Genomic DNA, 19,715 nt, shown 5'->3' with positions numbered 1-19,715 from the left:
AGGGGCTCATCTTTTAAATTGGTTTCAACGCCAGGGTGCTGCTAGGAAAGGAAATCAGGAATTATGTGTCAGGCCAGGATTTTTACCAAAACTGTTAAGCAGAAAAACTATCATATGCTGCTCTGAGATTTTCTGTATGCGAAACTTGAAAGGAGTATGAATGCAGAAGTAGAGAAAGTTCCCAGTTAAAAACAAACAAAAAGACTAAAGACTAAGCAAAGTGCTTAGGCCTTCTGGCCTCCTGAGTGGCTGCTACATCCACCTATTGTATATAAGTAACATTTCTGTTTCTTCAAGCGTTCAATTTAGATAGCACTGAACAAGTTATTTGTTGCATAAACTGTGCAGGACTGGAATTTTAATGAAGTCTAAATAATGATTTTACAATTCTTTTCTTAAATATGCTGGGGTCTTGATCTCTTTACTTGGACCTTTTTATTTTCCCAAGAAGGGCCTGGGAGAAAACTTCAAATCTGGTCTCACTGGTTTATTATGGTAGTTAGAACAGTAGTATTCCTGCCATCAGTAAAGTAAATTCTGTGCGCTCCTTCTCTTCCAGAGCTCATGAAAGCAATGACCAGGGCATTGAAGGATTCACAGTGATCCTGCTCTGTGCTGTGGTTGGGGGGACGAGGTTGGCTATCCATAGCAGAGCCATTCCATGACGCAGAGGCACTAAGAAATGCAAGGCTAGATTAATTAAGCCTGAGAGGTATAAATTGCTTCAGGCAACAAGTCAAAGTCACTGCCTCTTTCTTATTCCTACACCTTGTTGTGACTTGGCCAGTAACAGAAGAAGCTGTAAGTTCTACTAGCTGGACCCTTCCCAGCTTTGCAAAAGATCAGTCACTAGGGCCCTGGCCGAGAGAGAGGCTAGAACCAACTTTCTTTACTACTTCTAAATGCAAAGAGAAGGGTCACCGGTCAAATATACTGAGTTACAAATAATATTTCTGAGAATAAAATGGCCACAAAAAAACCTCAAACAAATTACAGTGATCATCGTCTCTTTGCTGAACAAAAGATCTTCTTAATATGGGATAGGAAAATTACCCTCTGGCAAAGGTTCTCTCTTTCATCCTTGCCAGAATCTCCTCGAACTACTCTGTGATGGAGGGAAGGAGCAGTGCAGAGACCTGCCTCCACAAGTAACTGGATTTTAACAGATAGGATCCATGACTGCTCTTAGCCACTCCCTGAGATGAACAGAAAAGCTATTTTTAAAATAGCTTTTCTGCATCACTAATTGTGGGAGAAGAGGACCTGACCTTGGCCAGCTGTTGGAAATAAAATATGGAAGTAATTATGGGAATTACTCAACAGGTCTCACATGGACTTCCAGAGCTTTGAAGCCTGCATGAGAGAACAGAAACCTCAAGGGGCTCCAATAAGAATTACGCTTTTGTTTCTGGGTCATCACTTGTTTTTCATTACGGCATCTTCATCTTTTATTACCATTCTTCTATGATGAGACATCACACCTTGTATCAGAAACCTCACCTCAGGCTTACAACAGATTTCCCTAGCATCACCCATCTGTGCTTGATGATAATCCAAAAGCCACTTCATTCTCAATGCTGCCACAGAGCTTTGTCTCAGTATACAGTCCTCATAATAAAAGCAACATAGGAAGTAACAGTAAATTTTATTTTTTTTAAATGAGGACAGAACGGACTGAAGTGATGCCTGTCTAAACTAAACTGCATTTTGAGTGGCCAGATACAGAGGCCAACCTTACAAAGCTCCTTCAAAGTTAAAAGAATCCTTCCTGACCAATTGGGAAAACGACATAGTTTATTATTTTTTTGCCTGACACAAGCTGAGGAGCCCTCTGGACTTAAATAAATAAGAAAGAAAAAAAGCCATTGCTTTTCCAAGAACTAGTTTGCTCTTGCTCTTACCACTTCATGGCTGAGGGAAAGAGGCAAAGGTGACAGAAGAGCAGGACTATATGCAGTGGAAACTGAGAACATGTTAGATAAAATGAAGATCTGCAGTAACATTAAGAAACAATAACGCAGTGTTTTAAGTACAAAACAAGTACAAGGCCCATCCTTGCCTGACAAATTTTCTCCTCTCGTTTACTTTTCATTGGGTTGTTCCCTGACACATATATATATATATCAGCATATATACAACAGCGATTCTCTTGGAGCAATCCTGCCGAGTGAGGCTGCACTGGCCTCCCTAGCCCTGCCTACACAAGGAAGGGATGGCTGATGGCTGGGGTGATCCCTCCTCTTAAAAACAGAAGAATGTCCCTCTTCCAACCACCCTCCTTTTTTTTTTTTCTTCAGCTTTTCATGGCCTTTCTCACCACTACTGCAAACAGCTTAGTAAGAGAACAGAGCTGGGGGGACAGTTTCCCCAAAAGACAAATGTAGCCCACAGATACAGCTGGGAACTAAGCAGGAACCTGAGTGACCTAGACTGTCAGATTACGAATTTTAAACATGAAATTTTCTGCAAGAAGAGATACAGTTAGCAGGGAGGTCAGGTTGCTAAATGGGCATTAAAAACTGGAGAGCATTTCGGTTGGCAGTCATCTGCTGCTGCTGACCAATACACCCATGCAGTCTGAAACAGCCCTGGTAGAGCTATGAACTTAAGCACTAAGGTAAGGCCAGCAGCTCAGCAAACTGCTATCCTCAGGTACACTGGGCACATCTTTTGCTTTTCTTTTAAGTCTAATTATTCAAATATATATTATATTCAAATATATATTATTATTCAAATATATATTATATTCAAATATATATTATTATTCAAATATATATATTCAAATATATCCAGGACTGGATAAAAGCTGCAGTAGTCAGGCCTCTAACTAGTTTTTTTTTATTTTGTAACAGCAACTTTTTTAGAATCTGTCAGCTCTCTGTCAGCATTTGGAGAGCTGACAAGCTAAGAACATAACACCAACAAGGTGCTCACTAACGTGCCTACTATCACACCAGTGCTAATAGTAGGAAAACTTTTCAGATCTTTAAAATTTCTCAGGAAGGAGATAAGTCTTTTGGGGGTGTCACTTCCCATTTCTGGCTCTATAAGCAAAGATATTTTATTCTTTTACCTAGATTTATTGTTGCTGAATCATCATCAACACAAGGCAGAGCTCAAATCTGAGTGTTGGGTGCACTTTTATAGCAAGCTCCTTAAAGTCTGAACATGAACAGCATCAGCAGCAAGAAGTTAAAATTCCCAGGAGCCAACTGCTCCCAACTTTTGGCTGGGACAAGATATGGGACTACTGACATACAGCTATTTAAAACCACTCAGAACTATAAGATTCTCTGTTGCTTCATGCTCCTTACAAATGCAAGATAATTTAGTATTCATGAAGATTAAATTCTCACAACACTGTCGGGAGGAATTTCGCGCTTCACACACATTTTTTACTCAATGGGTATATGAGAGAGATTAGTTTTCTCAAGACAATTCAAACACACCACACTCCTGCTATGCCAGTTACAGGTCTTTTGAGAGCAACATTCTGAAATGTACCAGAACAGATTAGCTCAAACAGGGGTTAAAAAGAGACCGCAACATCAGACTTAATTCACCAACGGCCCCAGAGCTGTGCTGGCATCAAACCAAGATTCTAAATCAGAAGGATATTTAGGGATGATAAAGGGCTGTGTAAACTAAAGCTGTTAAAACAAAAATAAACAGCTGTGATAAAATTAACTCCATTCAAAGCAGGAAACAAATTGTTTCTAAATAGCTTAAAAAGGCAGGAAAAAAGGGGAATACATTGTGAGCTTTAGAGAGCTTCCTCTTTTGAGCTGTTATTTAGCAATTTAATTTTTGTTATTTATTCTGGATTGTTCTCTCTGCAGACAATTTATGGCACTGGGCAAAAGACAGACCACTCTCACAATGTATAAGCCAATGACGCTCTGGCCCTCTAAGCGCTTCTCAGGCTAGCTCTGTTAAGTGATGCAAAGGTCAGCTGTGCAGAAGCACACACCTGAGACGATGCAAAGGATTTCTTGATTTGGGCTGGCAGCCAGAGAGAAACGCTGTCAACTGTGTTTAAGAGAACAGAGAACTGTGTAAATGGAGCTTATTGGGATTTTTGCCTTTTACGGAAGGGAAGGAAGGCAAGGGGAAATATGTGCTTTCCTTCTATTTAGAGAATGACAGCGTGGAACGCCCGAGTGACCGATCTGAATGACAAAGAAGGTGAAGTTATACATGGCAATTGCACTAGACGGGATAGGAAGTGTCCTTCTTCCTTTTCCTCACGTACTGGCGAAGACAGAACAAATACCCACAGCCTATGAGGTATTTATCTTGAGCTTGCTTTCTGTCAAAGTCCCGTATTTTGTTGAAGCCATCCCCAACAACATTCCATAGTGTCATAAAAAAATCAAAACCAGAAAAGGAAGTTTGATTTTAAATATTACTGTAGAACAAAGCCATGTTGATTCTTCATAGTTTAAAGGTTAATAAATTCGCGCTTTCAAAAAACAAATTTATGCTTCTTTACCAGGAGTGGCTATACACGTACAAATGGCTGAGGCAGACTATCTCAATATTAGTCATTATTTGTTATTCTCAGTTATATTCCTTGAAGAAATGTAACCGTGTAATCTAAACATTTTGTCATTTCCTTTCAGCATGTTTGTTTTCCTTAGCACAACAGTTCTTGCCACGTAAGAAACAGGCCCAAGATTTTTATGCTTGCACAAGAAATCATGCAGGGAAAAGGGGAGCGGTGTCCAGCACCACGTAGCAGCATGCATTAAGGGCAATGCAGGGCAAGCATCTTCTGCAGCATGAACACAGAGCCAACAATACGGAAGTTGGTGGCTTCACCTCATCCCCAGCCATTTCCCTGAGTACTGTAAGAGCGAATAGAAACAATCATTCATTCAGGAGCTCTACAACTGTATCATCGTCATCTTTATTTTGGAACTATTTTTTCACCACCCTTGTTCTCACCAAGTACAGGAACATGCTATTACATGTGAAAGGACGGGTAAGCAACCACAGCCAAAAGGATTCTTTACCTGCCACTCAGCAAAAACTGGTCTTTTGTGAGACTCATGGAAAACCGCTTGCTAGTGGGAGTCCGCATCCACGGAAGGATTTAACATGTTTCACCCCAGTCAACATAATTCTTCCACCCACCACCCCCAATCCCTCGCCATCTGTATATTTGTTCTCCAGAAAACAGGATGCTTATTTTTAATCATAAAAATTTCCCTCATCCAATTTTAGTATTGTTCTTTCTCAAATGTTATTTTTCATTGTGGCAGCTGTGTATTTAATATATGTTCTTCTTTGTAAGCAAGTTATAAGAAGTTGAGGTGAAATAAAAAATCGTAACTGTCCTGTCTTCAGAACTGTTAAAATCCACACTTGGGTTTCTCATTTAACTTCGCTCACATTCAGACACTATTAAATGGGGTTAAATACATCAACCATATTGATTTCTTCGAACTCTGACCAGCCATTGTTCATCAAGGATTTGGGGGGGGGAGGAGTAAAAAAAAAAGTGGTGGAGCAATAGAAAACACAATTAAGATTACTCACGAATATTTCTGTTTCAACGATCCTGTCTCATCTTCTTCCATTATATCTAATATCTATTACTGACAGCATTGTGGATCCACATATAAGGAAAGAGAGGCAAATATTTGTCAAATCAAGCATTGTATCTGCCCTGTTCCTCAGTTATAGCATCTTCGAAGAAAAAGAAAGCGAAGGAAGAAAGAGAAATTAAACCAGTAAAAAGAAAAAAAATTAAAAATCCAAGAAGCGTTTTTCGTGGAGGTGCAGGAAAGTTGCAGGATGAGAGAAAAGAGGGCTGTGATCAACAAAACAAGAAGTAAGTAATTTTTTGTTGCTGTGTGTCCCCCTTCGCCCAGCATATGCAGTAGCAAAAATTTTCTAACAGCAGGTTAATGAGCAGAATGCCAAAGGAGTTGGAATTGTTGCTGAGCAGAGCCTGAGGTACCTAATGACCAAAAAGCCATGTCAGCATATGAAGGCAAGGCCAAGTGTTTATGCAGGAGACAATCTTGCATATTTCAGTGGAAGGTATCTCTAGAAGCAGCTACACACTAATTCAACAACATTTAGCTATTATAGGCCTTGGTTAAGTAAGAAAATTTCTTTTAAACATAGCAGTTGCAAAATGGCTTTCAAAATAAAAGTATTTTATCACTAAGCATATGTTTGTAAAGTAAAAGCTCTAAGCTTGTTTCAAAAGTTGAGCAACACTTCATGCAATGTGATACAGGTGAACCTAAGCACCCTTTGGGCATAACTAATCTAAAGCTATGAATTGACTCGAGCTTAACTTGTGGAGAAATGAGCAAGCTGAAATTAGAGCAGCTGTGGGTTGTTTTAAACAGACATCCCTAAACGAAAACAATTCTGTGGAATGTCTCCAAATAATTTTCAGTGGAGACATACGCACATGGATATTTGCCTAAAAATAAGGACCACAGATCAGATATGAAATGGAAGGAGCTGGCCACACCTTCAGTAGGCCCGCTCTGGAAGAACATGAGTATGCAGGAAGTGAGCTGCCAATAGATGTAGCAGGAAGAATAACGAACCTTCCTTTTTGTATGTTAGTTTAGGAGATAACATCTCTGATACTATTAACAATGCCAACCCTCATTTTGTTTAAAACTTTCCCGGATGACCCAATTTTGCCTACCGCCCACTTCAGTCCCAGTTCCAACCCAGTAAGCAACAAATAGGCCACAAATGTAGCTGGACATCTGGCCTCCTGAGATGCAGTTTTACAGAGAAAGCAAAATACCTCTGTAGCATGAAAAAACATGCAAGTCTCAATCAAATGCCAAGGGAGGTAGTATTAAACAAGACATCTTTGGTCAGCTTTAAAAACAAAGTTTAGATGGGTGTTTGCCCAGAACGTGAGACAATCTACTGTGGGTTAAGCTGTCTTCTTGCAGCTGGTTATCACGCATACCTGTAGATACCCATCCAACCCTGCACTCTGTGAAATCAGGTTGACGAAATTTATTTTCTGTGACACGGCACGACCATGGACCAGTATTATTAACAAGGAGAACTAAATGCAGGGCTCTAGCACAACTGGAAAGGTGACTGAATTCTTCCTGACTTCACTTGCGCTCATGCTAAATGACTCGAGAAAAGAGGAAGGGCCATTTGACACAATGAAAAACGGGCTGGGCATGGAGATCAGGTTTCTGGAAAACTCTGAAAGGTAATGTTAGGGCAACACTGCTCAGGAAGATTAATGCTGTGAAATTAAAGGCTCCAAAGGCAGACCTTGCATCTGATTTGAAGCTAGATCTTAAAGTCAGAAGTCAAGCATACTGGAGATTTACTTCATAAATCCTTATTATGCTCATCAGATAGGTGGATTCAGGGACATGATGGTCTAAGAACTCTGCAAGAAGCATGCAATTTGAGTGATGCATAAGCAGTCATGAAGACTATAAGGTGAGAAGCAGCAGAAAAATGTGAAGACCACCAGCCACATGGTCTGCTCCAGCCACAGCAAGAGTTTAGTTGGAAGCTTGAGAAGAGCTGCAGAAAAGAGATGAATTCTGGTAGACAGGGAGATAATTCTCCATGAGGAAACAGTCAGAGCTGCACACATCCACAAAGATTTTTGTTTAAAAAAAGATCAGGTTTTGTTTAAAAAAGGAAGGTGTGAGTGCAAGTTATCAGAATAGAAGACTACCACTTCAACTGCTTCATCCTTTGCTGTGAACATGCGTAAGACAGAAGTCCTCAGAGGTAGGAGAGCAAACATCCCCACCCAGGAAGGAGGAAGGAGGGCAGCACAGCTTGGATCTTCTGAAAAGAAAGCTGTTTGGGACGAAAGCAGATGCCAAAGTTAGCACAACATCCTGTTCACTGGAGGACAGGACTGAACACTTTGTACTTAGTCACACTGAATGTGACTCAGTAGGATCTCTTTCTGCTAGATTTCTCGATGAGGAAGCAGGTGGAAGGACAGATTTCTGTCTTTCTTGCTTCCTCTGTCTTGCATCTGATGTCACCATCCTCTCTTCTTCTGTATTAACAGGGCAGTAAAAGCATATGAAAAGCAGCATGTTCCCTGCTTCCAAAATGCAGAAGGCAAAAACCCGAACATGAAATGAAAGTAGCTTTATATCTTTTACCTTCCTTGGCAGAAAAAACATATCAACCAAAATGCTGTGAGTAATAGCTGTCGAAGACAGAACGCCAAATGAAGAGCATGCATTAAATTTAAAAAAAAAACAACAAAACAACCCCCCCCCAAAACCGAAACAAACCAAAATCCACAATGCTCTTTAAGAAAAGCAAAGCATATTTTATGAATTCAGCAATCACAATGGGAACTTTATTTTTAGAGCAGAAGGACTTTTAATTCAAAGATTTGTGGTTATTATCAATAATAGTCTTCATGTTTCAGGGGGTAAAAAGGATGGGACTAAATGGTCTTAATTTCAATCCACAGCTGAGACGTCCAATGTAATTCACAATTTATTGTGGGCTTACACACATACATTATATGGACATATAACATACACATGCTCAGAAGGAATGAGTGCATTCTCATTGCATTAAGGCTAGGCAGTTCATCAGCAGCAAACTGACTTTAGCTTACAGACAAATATATGCACGTAGAGTAGCCATAAGTGAGTAGCAGTGGCACATTTTACAAGTGTAGATAAATCAAACAAGTACTGAGGACTAAAGTTATTGCTTGTTGATTTTGAAACACACTCACTGTTATAGCGTCTGTAGCTGTCAATCTTTGCCGGTGCCACTCTGTACAGAATTGTCCCTTCAAAGGCAGATTTTCCTGACAGCAGGCAAGAGAAGGAAAGAGGAAAAAAAAGAGAAGGGGCGGGGTGGGGGGTGAAGAGATCGAATGATGGTAAAAAGAAGGGAGAGGAAGAGGTTTTAATCTGTATTTTCAGTCACTAACATTTTTAAAGCCTCATTAGCAAAACAACGAGAATATTAACAAAAGTATCTGATTGTACATGAAGTTAAAATATTCTTACTGCATGTATGTCAGATAAAAGAATCTCATGATTTTGCTAAAGCTGTTCTTTACAATGTCCAACAGAATGCATTTTTTCTTAGGTTTTGTCTGTTGTCCATCAAGTTGTGAGACTTGCAAATGAAACTATTTGTCTGTCTTATTCAGCCTCCTCATGGAGCACAAGGGAACCCTGAAAAAAATCATTACTGCAATGATGTACTCACAGTGGCTCAACACTCCTGATGCAGATGTAGTGCACTCAAACAAGCACAGCTGACATCCAAACAGGACACTGAAATACTCACATTTCTTTAATATACCAGGATCCCGTGAGCATCAGAAATACTGCATCTTTCCAAGATGACTTATTAGAAGTGTTTTGGACATGGGAACTGGTCTTAAACAATGCTTAGTTGAAGGGATAGGACACTAAAACCTTAATAAATCAGTTTTTCAGCCAATAGTTTAATCATGTGTTTTGACTCAGCACACATTAACAAAAACAAAATACTAAAATTAAAAAAGAAAACAACAACAAAAAAACCCAAACATATCCCTCTTCCCATCTTAGATCTTTAAGATAACATTTTTATTATCAAAAACATTAATTTCTTGGGTTTTTTTTCTTTGATAGCAAGATAACTCATGCTCTGACACTTATGATATAAAATTCAAGTGAAGGTAAAGGCATGAGCAGCTGAGGTGTTTTGTGTGTTTGAGTTTTTTTTTGAAACCCGAGGTACCCAGGCAAGCCCAAGCATATACCAATGTCAGCTTGCTGCCAATCTCACCTAGGTACACCATCATAAAAATTAAAGTCTTCAGTAAAATTTTATAGCAAAATAGCCAGTACATGTGAATTGTCCCAACATAGCATCACACCCATTTTGGTACCAAAAATGTGTATTTTTTCCCCCTTCATATCATTCTGTTGGACTTTCAGAAAATAGAAAGCTATACTCATTTATGTATTGTAAAAAGCTGTTTCTTTGTTTTGTTCTTGCAGTTTAATTAACAACAAGTTTTTCCTTGTCTTATTTTTACATAATGAGGAAGCAAAAAAGCCCCAGGTCCATCTTTCCACCGTGTTTTTACAACATACCATTAAAAGAATGCTATTAAAACAGTCAAACAACAATTAAGAAATTGCTAAGAGAAAGGTATGTTAAGCTTTATGACACTGAGGAGAGCCAGAGAGACAGTAATGGACATCTAAAGTTTTAAGAACTCAAAATATAGGAGGTTGCCTGACTGAACCATCAGCTGATGAGTCTATCATCAGTTCGAACTCCAGCAGTCATGACTTCTCAGTGGCCATCACTAACAGGTTCTAAAAATACTTGATACATACCATAAGGCCTAGCAATTCCTGAACAGACACATACAAGAGACAGCAAGATATAGAAGGCCACCTTCAAATGTTGTCATGACATTGCCACGAACATCCTAAAATGCTTTGGAAATCATCTCCTTAATATTAAGTTGTGATTCTCTCAGATACAATTTATTTGACTACATGACAACTTTTTGCTTCTCCACAGGCTGTAATGACAAGATGTGGCATTGAAAGTATTCTTAAAATTAATACTAGATATCTGAGAAATCTAGAAAATAATCTTACAATTTATGTATCCATTTAATATAGTAATAAAATTATAATGCATAATTCCTGTTCATGCTGTAACAGTCGGTCAAAGTAAAGCAATGCTTTAATTTAAGAGGATGCTTTAAAGAACAAGGAACCGTTGTTTACTCTAAGGGTACCTGATCCTGTCCATACTTACATTCTGAAATGTGCCTTTGAAGACAAAAAATTTGGCAGTCACCTTACAGTTGGACAAATACTTTAAAAACAAACAAACCAACCCCCAACCCCCCAACATTTTCATCTTGTAACAGTCTCACTTTCCAATCTGCTGAGCACCCACCATCTGAGGGGAAGCACAAGTTCCCAACCCTTTCAGTAAAGGGGCAAGTTTGCCCACTGTCAGTATTCAGAATTTTTTAGGCACCTCCAAAACTATCCCTAGACATTTTCAAAAAAGGGACTTTTTGTTCTGAAGAAACTTCTGAGGTTACTCTATGGCAGAGAGTGAAAAGAAGCCAAGATAATTCCTCCTGGCCGTTTACTCTGATCTGTCATAAAATTTACATGGACACAACAAAGCCAATAAAATCAGACGACACCTTTCTCCCCATTGGGCCTGTGTAGGTCATAACAGAAGGACAGAGAAATAAGCGTTTTTATTAACCTTATTCCTAAAAAGCCAAGTTATATAATTTTTCTCTTCTGTATTTCTTCCACTTTGAGTTCACCAAAAATTACATTCGCTCTTCCAAAAAGGCTCTCTTTAGAGAGGGTCAGTAAAATGTGATTAAAAGATCAAGTTTAACTAAGTTTCACCAAAGCATTAAATGTAACTATTAACTAAAAAATACTCTTGTGTTTGCACAGTGCCCCTTCTCCAAAGATCCCATGCTACCTTCCCAAGTCTCGCAGGAAACCTGCCAAGTATTACCTTATCCATTGTATAAGCTGGGTTGAAGAGTTCAAGGTTGCTGCTAAAGATTACAGAGCCATACCCCAACCTTTTCTAGGCCCTTCTGGAAGCTGTGTAGAACCTCAGTGACCGCCGAAGGTTCTGGTTCAATGTGCAGGTACAGCCCCTCGCACCTGAGTGCTAACTTATCTAGAATTGATATTCAAGGTTTCTGCCTTACAGTGTCCTGTGATACAGACATATTCAAACAACGTCCGTAACAACAACAACAAAAAACGTAACAAAAAGGAGTTATTGCAGATTTGAAGTGCTGTCATGTCTTGTCATCCACAGAGGAAGGAGTTGATCTAGACGCATGAATGTACACCCTTTTGAGATGTTACCCAGAGCATTTCAACAGTAACGCTAGCCTGATGCTCAAATCTTCCAGGGTTTACTTGTTCGTTTTTTATTTTGCTATGTTTTAAGACTAAGCACAGATACTCGGAATGAGATTATCATTCCTAGTCAGTTGTATAAACTTGCTGAAATTTTTGCAATCTCATTGTGGAGATTTTCAAATCCAGACAGTCGGTGCACCTGAATAGAGCCTCATGTGTTAGAGAGCAACACCTGTAACAATTACATAAACCATACAGAAAGAACTGAGTTGATGCATATTTCCCATAATTCTGCTAGGGGGATGAAGTTCTTAAAGTGATGGTTTTACTTTAAGAAAAATAAATTTAAAAGCATTAAAACCCCCATAAGAATCTCAACATTCCTTGAGTCCCTGTCTCTCTCTGAGGAGGTTTACAGTGTTCTTGTTTTATAGGTTATTTTGCTATTTAGAAAATAGCTCCTAATAACACATCATCTTAGCTAGCCACAAAGCACCTCCAAAGAGTTAAATTACATACAAGAAAGAAGAAAACCCATCTCCCAGCTGTAGTTATCTTCAATTTAGTTAAAGAAACAAAAACGGTATCTGTGTTACCGATATCTTCGGTATCACAGGTTTTAGGTTCCACTGACAGAACCAGCACACAAAACTGAGCTTGAACTAAGCATGTGCCATTACGGACATCGATGAAACAAGCTAATGCTTTGTGGCTGCTTTTACACACTCCAGTGTATGTTTTTGTTAAAAGACATTTTTAGGATGCTCATTATAAAGTAAATATTACCAAATTACCTGGGGAAGGAATACTCATTCATTCATACAGATAAAATTGGGGTATTCCATCCTGAACAGTATCACTTACCTTGTTCATTTATAGAGTACCAAACACTACAGAATCCAGAGCTGAAACTACATCTACACAATTAGTTCTTCCAAGACTTACTGTGTTTATAATGAACGAAATTCATGATAGCATATACAGGTTATAGAAAGCAGTTTGCAATCTCACTGAAATGTGGAACTTCACTTAATGCCCTTCTTCCCTTTCCATCACACTAAAATTGTTAACTTCCTTAAAAATATTCATTCCAGTCTGAAGGAATGTTACCCATAAATATCTCTAGCAGCACTGACCACAAGACTAGGTCACCAGTTCCACTACACGTGAATATGTACTCCATTACAAAAACAATATGAAAAATTTTCATCATTGCAAAGGCCAGGTTTTTTAGGATCTTATTTCTGTGGAATGGAATAAAGATGATAAATTTGCCTTAAATGGAAAAATGAGAGGAAAAAAAAAGAAAAAAAGAAAGTATTATAACTTTCTAACTCTTACTGACAGAGTGAACTATAAAGGCTTTGGTAAATTTGAGCTGAAATAAGCTTACAAAGATCTTGGGAGTCCTTTCACTTTTGCTTGTTCAGAGCTCTCAGAAGAACACTACACAGCAATGAATGTCTGCAGTGCTGCAAATAGGAAGACCTTGGCAGGTATTGTGGAATTAGCCTGAAATATGTAAATACAATTGACTTTTTTCCTTTTCACTAAAGATTCAGAATTGACCACTGAATTAGGAAATAACAAGAATATCTGTTTGAAGAACAGAAAAAATATGAAGACGAACAAGTGTCCATTTCATATAACAACATACTTTTGGTTCAGGTTATTCTCCAAGGGAAGTTATAAATAGGACAACCCACTACCATGCTTATACTATTGCAAACTTAGTTACCAAACATGCTTTTCACCTGCGGCAGTACTGGCCCACTGTAAGTGAGAGAACAAAGTCCATGTCCCAGTTCTGGCCTTTTTCCCTTTGGCTGCTGGGGCAGTGGGTGACGGAGGTGATAGTAACATGCTCAGCACCTGGAGGGAAAAAGTGCCGCATGTCCCACACCAATAATTATGAATCCTTAAATCTACTGGAGTCATTATAGAAGGCATGGCACTTTAATCCCTCGTTTAAATAAGCACAGCCACTTTGCAGATGTTTGGTTACTTTGCTCAGTTTCCACATCTAAAGACAAAAAAAAATTGTAATTCATTTTGAAATACAAATTCAATAACCATCATCGCCTTCTCTGTTCTTGGTCTGTTGCAGCTCGGCAAGTCTTAACGCAGCTCAGGGAGCGATGCCAATATTAAAACTCAGGTAGCATTGTAAGTACACACTTATCATCATCATCTGACCCTTTCACAGCATAAATTAAGAACGTGGCATTCAAAAACACTTCCAAGCAAGAGATATGAATGCGCTATCCTATCAGTGTGTTAGTGGGTAAAGACACAGACATACATACGGAACATCAGTAATATTTTTTTCCTTACTTGGCTTTACTTGCTCTTCCTGTGCTATTCCAACATCATCAGAATCAGACAATTCCTTTATGAAGTTGGAAGGAAACATGCCAGTCTTTCCATTGAGTATACCTTCCCACCAGCCCTCTTCTACCTGCACCAAGACAAAAACAAAAAAAAAGGGGTTTCAACATAAGCAACACTTTACAGAGTTACATTATATTCATGATTTTCAGTAACAATGACAGTAATGATTTTGAGCAGCTTGTATTAATTTCAGGTATAAGGGGCACATGGCATAGGCTCCAAGCCACAACATATCTCTTTTTTTTTTTTGAAGTAAAAGCAAGAAAGATGCATGCACCCATCTTAAATGTCAGCAGTGCTGACAGCAGTCAGAAGCATGGACGAGCATTAAATAAAAGAATAAAAGAACAATCAGAGAGCACATGGTGTCTCCACGTTTCAATTCTTATGGATATCAGTTCAATCACTAAATTTTCAGCGCACACCATACTCCTATTCATGACCATCTTCTTAATGTATGTGTTTTACAGATTATAAGAGTTTAAATTCCCTAAGTAGTCAATGGTGAAAGAGAAATGCCTGCAAAGGGCTATTCAGAGAATCTAAACCAAGTATCTTAATATAAATCATGTGAATATTCCTGCCTTCCCCATCAAAATCAGAAATTCTCTATTTTAAAAGTTAAAAATGTTGCTACATCGTTAATGTGTTAATGTAAGAACTCTACAGAGAACAAAGAACAGTACTAATGCATATTTGACTCTAGATTTACAAAGAGCTACTGAAATACATAATAATGACATGGTCAGAAGGAGGAGAGACACTTCCTAGCCCAATCCCAAGAGAAAATACCACTTAAAAATGACAAACTCCCTCCTGTATAACCCATTCAGGATTGAACGGCAGCGTCAGACAGTGAAATGACAGCCCTTAGAAAGCAGATGCCTTTAGGTTATAATGGGACAGCAAGAAATTACTTATTATATGCATCAGCTAAACATACCCTTGACAGATAAATATTTTTCATCTGTCAGACACTGTCCATTCACCAAAAAAACCCAGGGGAGGACAGTGTCAGTCTGTGACACATCAGTCTCCAATAATGTTTGACCCATCTCTTTCATGCCCCACAACAAAATCATGACAATAGAAAATTAACTTTACAAGTTGAGGGTGTTCACATTTACTGTTAAAAAAACAACCCCACATCTTAAGTGGTACTAGTTAATTATTATAAAAAAAAGTCTGTTTCCTATCACTTATCCGTGAAAATCTCAGGTTTTTAGAAAACAAATCTGTTCTTTAACATGTTCAATTATATAACACAAGCAAATATTTCCTCAAACTATAGAGGAATGGTTGAATTTCTTTCAACTTAGCTACATGTGCAATTTTAGTATAAAGCAAATTGTTGTTACTCCAGGAATGTTTCCTGTGCTTTCTCTCCATCTTCATCCTCTTTAGCACATTTCTTGTCCTCCTGGATTGAATTTTTGTTTAAATTGAAAGCAGTTGAGACCAGCACAGCTACTTCCATTTAACCTCAGTACCTGTCCATGACAAAGCTTTTTTTTTTTTTTTTTTTAAATGCATCAGTAGTATCAGTGAGGTCAAGCACAACTTTGGGAATATGGCTATTATCTTGCTGCTACTTCAGAGGGTAGAATACATACAAATCACTCCATGACTTCAGTGGGGTGCAGGTCTTTCACATGATAGTCTTAAAGTCTCTCAAAGGTAATATTTGCTTTTGTTCTCTCCAGACAAATTAAAAACTATATGGAAAACTGAAACTGCGTGATCCACAACACTTAGTAAACCCTACAAATTACATCTCTAAATACCAATATGTTATATACCATTATATAGAAAACACTTAACATGGCCAACACACTTTGAGCTATAAAATATTTCAATTTTTCTAATGCAGTATTCCCAGATGGCTCTATTGATTAGAGCTAAACATTAAACCATAAATGCATTAGCTGATTGACCAGAAGATTAATCACAGGGGAATTACACAGTTCCTAAGAGCCCTGCTTACAAGATGCTGCTAATTACTTGACAGAAAAAAGGTGACCAATACCACTCAGTTCCATCTTTACCTCAAATCATTTTCTCCTGCTTATTTCTTCCAGGATAAAACTTCACAGTTTTCTTACAAGTTAACATCAGCACTCTTTATGTGGCATGTTTATGTACGGATCTCTATGTACGTGTATAGAAAAACACACATACAAAGATCTTTAGAAAGGTAAATCTAAATTGGTTGTGAATATACTCACAGCATTCATTAGCTTATTACAAGTTTTCCAGCTGATACAAGAATGAATTATCTGAAAATACCATGTCATATTCAGTAATTTTACAAATTCAGAAAAATCTAAAGCAAAACCCAGATTTTTTCCACAAGAAAATGCAGAATTATGTTAGCAAGACATCAGAGGTTCAGGTCAAACTGGGCCTCCCAAAGATTTACTAGGAAATTTTCATTAAGAGCATCAAAAGCTTTAAGTATTTTTAAATGCTATAGCTACATGCTATGTACTTTTAAGCCTCAAAACACACCAGCTAGAGATTAATCCATACAATAAAGAAGACACTAAAATACCCCCAGGTTTTCCTTATCCCAAATTGGGGCAACCCATTGCCATATGGTTTGAAATGTCACAATAATTTCCAGCCAATAAAACCTTACAAATGAAAATCCATTATTCATAGGGGTAATCGATCTGGAGGTACGAGCACTCAATAAAATTTGTTACTATACCATTATAACAAAGTGCTTTCAGGTTTTGTACATCTAGGTCCTGATTTATGCCCAGCATTCATGTGCTGAACCAAACAAACTAGAAAGAAGAGGATTTCATTCAGTAGTCCGTGTCCCTACGCCAGAAAAGAAGTTCTACTGTTCATAATAACCTACACACTAATCGTAGGTTCATCCTGAAAACGAAGTTTGGGGTTTTGAGTTAGAAGAAGAATCTTTCCAATCTGCCAAATGTAAGTGGCTACAGCTAGAGGTATTTTCAAGACGTATTTTCAATGTGTTATATCTGTTCACTGCCTTTCGGAGAGGCATGGCATGTCCTCATCTTGCCCAGCCCCTAGGCTGCCAGTACTGCTGTCACACCACATTTGGAGAGCAACAACATACAGGAAAGTGACTGAAGATAGTTCATTACTCCACTTCATGTATTTAGGGAGGTAACAACACATGCACCCAACTGCAACTCAGTCAATGCCGGGCATGGGGCAGGGACAGATGCTATAGCAGACAGCCATATGCAGTCCAACGCCTGGAGGTGATTGGAAGAGATACGAACTACAGTATCACCAGAGAATGGTGCATCATCTCTAGAGAAATACATCCCATTAAGAAGCCTTGCCTTTGGGGTTTAAAGGGAAATTTAATCTAAATATAATTATGCAACATTCAAATGTTCTTCTAATATCACAGGGCTTTGGGTTTTTTTACATTTTCAATTAAGAAAGAATACTTGTATTTTGGTTTTAATTGAATTACTCGATCAGTGGAGCCTCTTTTGATGTAAATGAGGTTTTTGGAAACTATAAACAAAATACAGATGAAAATCATTCAAAATATAATGTTTTACTTTGTTGGAAAGTGAGAGTTTAATCAAATTGTGAGATCCCAGCACACGATAACAACCCAGACTAGAAAGACAGTAAGAGGTTGTAATAGTTAATTTTACTTACGAATAATAATGCAACTAAGAAATAATAATTAAGTGCTCAAAATAGATACCATGGAAGTGAACAGACAGGAAAATAACACAGACAATTATGTGGGTGAGACATTCAGACACACAAACAAGAAGTTCTCAAAAGGGTATACAGATGCTAGAACATTAAGCTGCTTAGAAATCAACAAAATTTATTGATATCAGCCTATTTCCATGTTTAAAGTACAAAAAAAAAGGAAAAAGAAAATAATATGACAGCAGTTCAAGTCTTCAGGCGAACATAATAGTTCTATTTCAGACTGGGAATGCAGTTTTATTCTGTAACTGTAAAGCAACCAAAGAAACCAAAACTACTTCAGTAGGTCACTAGGACTACAAAATTAAGATATTCCATATTTATTTTCTTTAGGTTTTCTCTTCATGGCCAATACAATCTGCAACATCCCCCTTTAAAGAAAGAAGTGTCAGAGGGAGCATCAGGCTGACCTGCAGTGCAATAAACCTTGTTGCTACAAGCCTAGAAGCACCTTCCCTTGAGGGAACTGGGCAGCCATCCCTGTAACTCCAGGATGGGATACCCAAAAAGAGCAGGAAATGCTGAGGCGAACTACCAGCAGTTGCTTGCCAGACTACCTAGGATTGCCACAGCTGCTTGCTTACACCTTGCTGTATAATTAGTAGGCTAAAGTTGTCAAATGATTAAAATGTTCAGCTCTTTGGAATTGCTGACGTAAAGTGTGTTTCCAATAAACTCCTGTATCCGCCTGTTCCGCAAGATTTTCTACAACCTGCAGCTTTGCCTATTAGGCTGACAGACTACTTACAGCTCAACTAGGGCAAAGGAGGGAGGCTTTGAGTCAGAAAAGGTTTCAGGTGGAAGAAAGCCTCCCTGGATCACAACAGTCCTTCTGGGCTGTTAAAACTAAAACACAGTCCCAGGAATAAAAGCAATGCCAGAGGCAGGCAACGGGAAGGAGAGAAGCCCAAGGTCAACAAATTTTCTTTTGCTTAGAGAGAACTAGAGCACAAAAAGCAAAGGAAAAAACTCCCTTATTTTATAAATTCTAATGGAAGATCTTGAGCTTGAAGGACAAAAGCAATACTATGTTGAAAGGAAATTAAAAACATAGATTCCCAAGAGGCAAAATAAACAAATCATATTCACTGCCAATGGGAAAAGAAATTTTGGAAACAAGACCTCAACAGAAGATGGTGCCTACAGTGCCACTTGATGGCTTACTCTGGGAGTGCATTCAGTGAGAGTCACACCCATGAGACGTCAACCAGCCCTTGGGATTCTGCTACAGCACATCTGGAAGCTGTTTGATAACTCTGGTGCAGAAGGGAAGAATTAAAAACTGCACAAGTACCTTGTATTAGGGGATCCTTTCAGCTTCAGAGTTCTTTATTCTACAATGTCAAAATGTGCTTTGGGATTTTTTTCATTTGTTTTTTTGTGGTTTGGGTTTTTGCTGTTTTTTTTTTAACATCATCTTCTAAGTAAGAAACCGAGGGGCAGAGAAAGCAATCACATAGAACTGGAATGACCCTATAAAGAGTCAGAGGTATTTGCACCCTTATTTCCACAAAAAAGCCTCCTACCACATGAACTAACCAAACAAGCAGTAGTCATAGAAGTCCTTGTGAACCACCTGCTGGAAGAGGATCAGGAAAAACACCTTACCACATGATTTCACAGAAAAGTAACTGAGGGACGTGGAACCCCAGCATTCATTCCCAACTGTTTTCTTGCAGTATTATACAGTTACGTACTTGTGGCACAGACCATCCCCTTGCCACTATT

General features: G+C 38.4%; 1 protein-coding gene across 6 annotated transcripts in view; it reads right to left on the bottom strand.

Annotated features, from left to right (window-relative positions):
- The window catches only part of SH3KBP1 (SH3 domain containing kinase binding protein 1), a 247,382-nt gene that overhangs the window by 95,758 nt on the left and 131,909 nt on the right, over positions 1-19,715 (bottom strand). For 4 of the 6 annotated variants that reach the window (XM_076356614.1, XM_076356599.1, XM_076356631.1 and 1 more), the window contains 2 exons: positions 14,208-14,331; positions 8,732-8,806 (listed from right to left, as the gene is read on the bottom strand). In XM_076356614.1, coding sequence (XP_076212729.1) covers positions 8,732-8,806; positions 14,208-14,331 — 199 coding nt within the window. Of the gene's footprint in view, positions 1-8,731; positions 8,807-13,627; positions 13,746-14,207; positions 14,332-19,715 lie in introns of those variants that run through there. The other 2 variants (XM_076356623.1, XM_076356606.1) reach the window with 2 other exon arrangements.

Source organism: Aptenodytes patagonicus, chromosome 1 (assembly GCF_965638725.1).
Source record: "Aptenodytes patagonicus chromosome 1, bAptPat1.pri.cur, whole genome shotgun sequence".
Lineage (NCBI taxonomy): Eukaryota > Metazoa > Chordata > Aves > Sphenisciformes > Spheniscidae > Aptenodytes > Aptenodytes patagonicus.
The sequence above is the reverse complement of the archived record's forward strand: the minus strand, read 5'-3'. Positions and strand labels throughout refer to the sequence as shown.